At 47.9% G+C, this 8158-nt stretch overlaps 2 protein-coding genes across 2 annotated transcripts in view; one reads left to right on the top strand and one right to left on the bottom strand.

Moving 5' to 3' along the window:
- TMPRSS12 (transmembrane serine protease 12) overlaps positions 1-4490 on the top strand; it is a 6004-nt gene extending 1514 nt beyond the window's left edge. Inside the window, exons 3-5 of the mRNA XM_027699068.1 lie at positions 1221-1492; positions 2453-2595; positions 3755-4490. Coding sequence (XP_027554869.1) covers positions 1221-1492; positions 2453-2595; positions 3755-3994 — 655 coding nt within the window. The 3' untranslated portion in view covers positions 3995-4490. The remainder of the gene's footprint in view (positions 1-1220; positions 1493-2452; positions 2596-3754) is intronic.
- Positions 4491-7853: 3363 nt separating this feature from the next.
- ATF1 (activating transcription factor 1) overlaps positions 7854-8158 on the bottom strand; it is an 8663-nt gene continuing 8358 nt past the window's right edge. Inside the window, 1 exon segment of the mRNA XM_027699069.1 lies at positions 7854-8158. This exon segment is cut by the window's right edge and continues 206 nt beyond it. Coding sequence (XP_027554870.1) covers positions 7886-8158 — 273 coding nt within the window. The 3' untranslated portion in view covers positions 7854-7885.

The following is an 8158-nucleotide window of genomic DNA, read 5'->3' as shown; positions in this document are numbered from 1 at the left end:
TTTGGGCCACAATCTCCCACGTTTGGGCCACAATCTCCCACGTTTGGGCCACAGTCTCCCACGTTTGGCTCAAAATCTCCCACGTTTGGGTCACAATCCCCCCAGTCCCAGTCAGTAAAATCAACTTGCAAGAGTCCCTGTTTATCTCTGCAGATGGAAGTGGCCCATCAGGAAAGGCCCTGGGGTGTTGGTGACAGCTGGCTGCACATGAGCCCAGGTTTTTGGTGTTTTTTTTTTCCACAATGTGGTAACAACTGCTCAGAACAGACTTTTAACTGTGGCCTTTGCCACACTTGCACAATCTGCACCAGTTGCCATCGACTGTGTTGACACAGCTGTGACCCTGAGGGAAAGTGAACTGTAAAATCCCTGAACTCTGGAGTTTCATCCTTCCTCAGGACTTTGTTACATCAGCTCCCCGTTTCTTTAAATGAATTTAACAATCATTTATTTGCTATATAATGCCTCTTTAAATGATCAATTTAATTTTTACTTTAACTTTGGAGGTTAATCTGAATTTTATAGCTCATCCCAGGCCAAATTCAAATCCCACTTAATACCAGTAAAGATTTTTTTCAACATACATGACTAGAAATTAGGTCTGAAAGACTCCAACCCTATTTCTAAATTTCCTATTCATTATTGTTACTTCTAGTTAATGGATTTCCCTAATCTGGGTACAAGCAGAGTCTTTCTAAGCATTGTGGGGATGAGCCTCTTTCCTGCCTGCAAAATAAATCCAAGTTTTTAGCCTTTTCAGAGGAATATCTCCTGGTGGCCTCTGCTGAGATGGGGTGGGAGGGAAAAATCCAAGTTTCAGCTTAAATCATTAACCTGAATTTTCCTTAACAGCCATAACCAGCATTAGGCAAAGTGAGTGTTCCCAGGGACAGAACGGGAACGAGGCAGATTCGTTCCGGAAAACATTTACTATGGAATTTTCAATACATATTCCTAAAGGTGCATGAGCCTAAGAGGGCAGGCTTAGATGGGACACTGGGAAGAATAAGGGTGGGGAGGCCCTGGAATGCATTTCCCAGAGGATGACCCATCCCTGGAAGTGTCCAAGGCCAGGTTGGAGCAACCTGGTCTAGTGGAAGGTGTCCCTGCCCATGGCAGGGGGGGGAATGGGATGGTCTTAAGGTCCCTCCCAACCCAACCCAACCCATTCCACGGTTCCCTAAAACCAACCAGCTCAACTGCTGGAATTCCTCCCGCAGGAACCCGTGCTTCTGGCGCGCCGTCCTGGGCCTGCACAACCTGCACCGGCACGGCCCCCACACGGCCAAGAGGAGGATCAGGAGGATCCTGGTGCACTCGGAGTTCAAGAGCGAGACCTTTGAGAACGACGTGGCCGTGTTCGAGCTGAGCTCGGCCGTGCAGAGCAGCCTCCACATCCAGCCCATCTGCCTCCCGCCCGCGCCGCTGCAGCCCCAGCTGGAGAACGGCTCCGACTGCTACGTCAGCGGCTGGGGCCGCACCGCGGAGAAGGGTAACGGGCCCTGCCTTCCCTGCCTGCCATTCCCAGCCTTCCCAGGGGAATGGACTCCCACTGAAACGGGGGGATACTAGCAAGGATATTAGGAATGCCTCCCTGCGTGGGGAGACCCTGGAATGCATTTCCCAGAGGATGCCGCCCCATCCTTGCAAGTGCCCCCAGGTTGGACGGGGCTTGGAGCAACCTGGGCTGGTGGAAGATATCCCTGCCCATGGCAGAGGGTGGAATTTGTTGTCTTTGAGGTCCCTCCCAGCCCAAACCATCCATGATTCCAACTGGATTTGCTCAGGTTATGATCCTCTCACACAACTTCATTAAACTCTCTGCTGTGAGAATCTGCTTCCAGGGGGTTTTTCCATCACGACCAGGTTAGAGCCACACAGCTGCAACCACAGGAATACATTTCCCAGCCTGTCTTCCAAGGAAAACATGGGAAAAAAAAAAAACTCACCTGACTTTCAGATTTGTGGTGCAGCTCAACGTGGTCTGCTGGAAACAGCTTTTCTATCAAAAAGCAACAATTCTGACGCTGCATGTTGTGAACTGGGGGGTCCCCAGGGATTGATGAATGGGGTTCTCAGGGATTTAGGAATGACCACAGTCCTTCCAGCTCTCTCTTTAATCCTACTGGGCACAAACTCGATGCCAGTTGGTGTGTGGGTATTTTGGGATCACACGAGCCCATTAGATAAGTCACCTCTGACACTTGGAGCGAGGCAGGTGCATTACCACTGATGCTTCTTCTGAGGAAGAACTGCAAAATGCACCTCAAACCCAAGCCTGCAAACCCTTAAACCCACTCCAGTTCCAATCCATCAGGAGCAGGCAGGATCCATGTCTGAACATGTCCAGGAACACGCCTCAGCTGGCGACAGGGGGGAAAAAAGCACAGCAAAAACCACTCCCCACACCCCCCAGCATGTTTTACCTTGCTGAACTCTGCCTCCATTGCAGGTAAAATCTCCCCTGTGCTGAAGGAAGCCCGGGTGGAAATCCTCCCTCCCAGCCTGTGCAACAGCTCCGAGGGCTACGCGGGGCTCATGGACCACAGGGTGCTCTGTGCTGGTGCCTGGGCCGGGGGCACTGACACCTGCCAGGTGAGAGGGGGGTGGCTCGGGGGCACTGAGTAATTAAAACAGTAGAAATACCAACTAGAAAACAGGCCAAGGGCAAAGGAAGAGTCAGAAAGAGGAGCGGGATGGTGATGGTGAGGCAGAAATCTCTCAGGTATGTGTTTGGTGACATCAGAAACGTGGCAAGAGCCTGTGAACGCTGAACAAAGGGAGAGGTTAAAGAGTGCAACAAATTTGTGCCATGGAGGTGACAATAAATTATATGTGACATTGGACACACGTGTTGCTGTGCCATGGTGAAGCACAGCAGTGTGCCACCCATTTTTATGCTTTTGGAAGAGAGCAGCAGCACTGCACAGGGATGTGGCTCAGGGATGTGGCTCAGGGATGTGGCTCAGGGATGTGGCTCAGGGCTCTCATTCCAGTGCTGAGCAATCACCACCTCTTTCTCAGAAAAGCCAATTCTCTGGTCTGAAGCACTGGCAGAAGCTGCAGCACCAGCTGGGACATGGAGACATTTATAATTAAACCCCATAATGTGCTTTGTCTGATACACTTCCTGCTTCCCTCAGCAGTTTTCCCTGAGTAGGTGACACAGCCAAGAATCAGGATGTGTGTTCCTTACCATGTGTCTTGGTGCTTCCACACTGTGTGGACAACACATTCCCCAATTACCTGAGGAATAAGGAGTTCAGGGGAGACAAGACATGAAAAGGTGCAGAGAGAAAACAACAGAACTTTAAAGACACTGAAGCAGTGCAGGCCTGGGGTTCTGGTCAGGGCAGTGTCTTGAGCAGAGTCAGGATGAATTTCTTCATGGAAAGGGCTGTCAGGCCTTGGAAGGGGCTGCCCAGGGAGGTGGTGGAGTCCCCACCCCTGGAGGTGTCCAAGGAAGGCCTGGAGGTGGCACTCAGTGCTCTGGGCTGGGGGACAAGGTGGGCATTGGGCACAGGTTGGACTCTGTGATCCTGGAGGGCTTTTCCAACCTCAAGGATCCTGATTCAGTGTCACCACACTTACCTTGACTTGTCCAAGTTACCTTGACTTGTCCAAGTTACCGCCCACGTTACCATCACTGCTGCTGTCATTAACTGAGCTGCCTAAAGTTAAAAAACCTGCATTTTTTACTGCCTGAATTCTGCATTTCCACCTTACTGGGGTTTTGTGGTGTTTTTCCCTGCAGGGCGACAGCGGGGGCCCCTTGGTGTGTTACCACCCCGACAGGTATTACCTGATCGGCATCGCCAGCTTCGGAGTCGGCTGCGGCCGCCCCAAATATCCCGGGATCTACGTCCGGCTGTCCCAGTACAGGACATGGATCAAGTCAATACTTAAGCTGACCAGCAGGACTCCAAAACCCACGAGCACCACGCTCACCCTCCTCCTGACTGTGGCGCACACAGTGCTCACACAGACCTTCTAAGAGGGGCAAACCAGCGTTGGCACCGTCGTGGAGCTCGGCCCTGCCTGGGAAAGCTTGGAAAAAATGAGCTCCCTCCTCGGCCCTGCCTGGGAAAGCTTGGAAAAAACAAGCTCCCTCCTCGGCCCTGCCTGGGAAAGCTTGGAAAAAAACGAGCTCCCTCCTGCCTCACAATAAATCCAAGAGCCAAAGGACGGGCACTTACTTTTTAGGAGTCGTGTTTGCAATTGTATTTTTGTTTTTTGTTTCCTGCCTCTGAAATCCACACTGATGGTAGAGGAAACGGTAACAGCCTTGGCCCTAATGCTGAAAATTGAATAGAGGGATGTTATCAACTGGCAACACTTTTCTCCTGCCCCATTTCTGCGTTTTTCCAGCCACCAGAAGGTGAAATACACCCGGTGATGCCACCAGGGTTTGTGGATGGCAGATGCTCCCTCTGCCGGGTAAAAGCCAGCAGAGCACACAAAGGTTTTAATTAACCATTTAATTAACCAAACCTCAGCTGTGGCTCAGCTTATGGAAATCTAAGAAGGTAAAACCCCCTGCAGAAAGGTAAAAGTTGTTCTGCACTCACGATTTTTAGCATTACAGGTGCTCTTTCACCCGCTAAAACTGACAATTAATTATTCCTGGCCACCTTATGACCCGATCCCACACAGGTATTTCCACCTGGACAGCACCACTGCAGTTCTGTGCTAGTTAAAAATAAATAGGGACCATCAGAATTATAATATTTTGGCGACTTTATTTACCAAGGTCAAAATTTGCAACCATTAATTGTTTCAACAAATATTTACAGATCATGGAAAGCACGGACTGTTTGGAACCAACCAGCAGAGCAGCACTGGGTGCTGCAACTCTTACCCTCAGGAGTGAGATTTTACTCTTTACAATCGAGATTTTAAAGTAAATCCAAATTAAGAACTTCACGGTCAGTGATTAAAGAGCAAAACTCGTGTTACTGTTTAATATTCCATGATGAAAAATCAGCTGCTCTTTCCAACACACTCTTTTAAGAGGATAAAACTTGACTCCTGGTGTGTCTGGCAGCAGGGCAGGTGTTGGACACAGAAAGAACTGGCCACCACGGTTCTACAGTCTCAACATTTGATAGGTTTTGTTTATTATTATTATTCCATATTACAAAAGGAAAAGGAGAATACCCAGTGAGGATCAGCTACCACAGAGTTCCCAAAGCAGTTCAGAACTGCAGGTCAAAGCCTCTCTCACACATTCCAGGTAACACACACACCTGAGGGGAAAGGTCCAAATCTCTGAGGTTCACACTCCAGGCTGTTTGTTTTTCCTGAAATTCCACCAAAGAAACAGGAGGCACTGACACCTCCTCAGGTCAGGACTTTCCCAACCTTGTTTCTGATGTGCCAAAAAGCTCTTTTCTGGCAGGATGGCGACCAGGAGTCAACTCCAGCCCGGCCTAAAGGAAACACCTCGGGACTCGTGTCCAGACCAGAGATTTAGAAACTCCAGGAAAAAAACACCCTTTTATGACCCACTAACCAGGAGATCGTGGAATGCAGGTTCCTCGTGGCAAAGAGCTCTGCTTGCTACAAGTCCATTAATTCCCAAAGGAGCAAAATAACAAAAATCCTGACTGACCATGGGATAAGCATCACACATCCAGGGAGGGAGCACAGCTTGGAATTCCACCCGGATCCGAGCGAGCACGACACACACGGAGCTCTGACACACCTCGGGACAGCACAGCCCACAGTGCAATTCCCACTGACAGAACTGGAAGCAGGATTAGGATTCCAGGATTAGGATTCCATCCCAGCTATGGAAAAGGGGGGATGTTACTCATGCAAAAGCGCTGCAGACACGGCGGGTCTCGTTCCCAGAGCCATCCTGGAATGGCACAGGGGGTCCCTCCATCCCACCCCCTGCTCAGGGGGGTCACCTACAGCACCTGCCCAGGGTCACATCCTGCTCAGGGTCACAACCTGCCCAGGGTCACACCCTGCCCAGGGTCACACCCTGCCCAGGGTCAGAACCTGCCCAGGGTCACAACCTGCTCAGGGTCACAACCTGCTCAGGGTCACAACCTGCCCAGGGACAGATCCTGCCCAGGGACAGATCCTGCCCAGGGTCATGTCCTGCTCAGGGTCACAACCTGCCCAGGGTCATGTCCTGCCCAGGGTCATGTCCTGCTCAGGGTCACATCCTGCCCAGGGTCATGTCCTGCTCAGGGTCACAACCTGCCCGGGGTCACAACCTGCCCAGGGTCACGTCCTGCCCAGGGTCAGATCCTGCCCAGGGTCACACCCTGCCCAGGTCCACGTCCTCCCCAGGTGGCTCTGGGGATCTCCAAGAACGGAGATTCCCCACCCAAAAGAGTCCTGATCACGTCAAACACTTAATTTTCACCTGAAACAAATTAAAAATGTACAAACTGAACCCTCTGACACAATCAGATCTAATGTGCAGATACTGTCAACTGTGGGGAGTAAAAAGCCCTGATTTCTTTATTTTTTATTCTTTTTTTTTTCCCCCCCAATACTCTTTAGGATCCTTTTTTTTTTTGCAAGTTGCCCACAGACATACAAAATTAATTCAAATATCTCCTACACCAAAGAGGATCTCATTTGACTTTGTACTATCCATAAAAATATATCCTTGAAAATCTGGTTCACAAAATATTTCATTTGGTTACTAAAATGAAATATATAAACTGTCAAAATACGTATAGAAACTCAATTTCAGGTTTTGTAAAGATCACAATTTAGCTACAAAATATACCAACCATCTCCCTGTTTGCAATAGAATATTTGCTTACAAAGACACCGTCACTTTGCAAAATAGCTCCTACCTTACAAAATTAGGCTGGAAATGGTAATTTTGCACCACTTCCAGCAATAACCCAGAAACTAGAACCTCGTAACCCTTTGGTATAGATCTTCCATTTTTTACTTCATCATTTCTCTTCTATTTGGTTTCATGTTCCAAAGCCCAGGAGAATCCCCAGCCATTGAGTGTTTAATTGTAACTATGATCAGCACACAATTTCATTTTCAATGATTGGTGTTTCTCGTCCCCAGAACTAAGAACAAACTCCTGTGAACTTCCAGGAGCTTTAATTTCGGAAATTCTTCAGGACTTTTGTCATCAGTCCTCGTCCCACTACACTGTGCTTTAAAAATCAGGGATGTGTTGAATTGTCTGGGGAAAAGCAGCACAGTTTCCTGTGCCTCAGACATTTCCAGGACCAGGCCTCTCGCTGCCTCCTGCAGATCCTTCCCAAATCTGATAAACACAGCAAACATGGATAAAAATCATCCCAATTTTTTAAACTGCCATCTGAGAAAGAGGAAAAACATAATTTATACCTCGAGCAAAGTATCAGCTTTTTTTTTGTTTTTTTTTTTGTATCACCTGCACCTGTAAATACCAACTTACAGGTTAAAATAAAAATATTTACAGACAAGTAACTGAAGGAAAAAGGATTGGAAAAAGAGTAAGAAATCAAAACATACACTGGTTATAAATGTTACTAATAATGTCAGCTATGGCAAGGATTCCATTTCATCCACGTTTTCACTGGAACCAAATTTAGAGGTATTGGTAGGAATTTTCAAAGAAACTCTCATCACCTGCCTCGTCACACGTGACTGTCCTTCCACTGCAGCTGCAATCTTGACTTTTATCAGTTTCCAGTTGTGCCAGCAGGAATTTTGGTGAGGTTTTCTTGTTTCCTTTTTGTACTTTGTCACCAACACGTTGTAAATAAAATCTATAGAGTCTTTGAGCTGTGAAATCTAGGTAGAAAAGTTTCATTTTTGACCTTTCATCTAGTTTAAAAAATTCAGTATAAAAAAAAAAAAATTCTCCTCTTGAAATTTCACCAGTCCCCAAAGGTTTTTTTACCTTCTTTTCTTACACACTTTTATGACAGTAAAGATCTTTCAAAGTTTTTAGTTCTTCAATTAGAGTTTTGTTCTGGTTTTCCAGGACTGCCACTCGATTTTCCAGACATTTCACATACTCCTTCTTCTTCCTACGGCATTCCCGGGCGGCTTCCCTGCAACACACACAGGTGGGATTGTTCATCTTAGGGTTGTGTCTGTCCTTGGAATGTCACAGTTCTGAGAGGGAGGAACAAAACCAACCCAGAAGTGCCCCAGGAGAGGGGGAGAGCAGGAAATTCAG

Source organism: Neopelma chrysocephalum, unplaced genomic scaffold (assembly GCF_003984885.1).
Source record: "Neopelma chrysocephalum unplaced genomic scaffold, ASM398488v2 Primary Assembly neopelma1_136, whole genome shotgun sequence".
Taxonomy (NCBI): Eukaryota; Metazoa; Chordata; class Aves; order Passeriformes; family Pipridae; genus Neopelma; species Neopelma chrysocephalum.
This window is presented reverse-complemented; position numbering and strand designations above follow the sequence as displayed.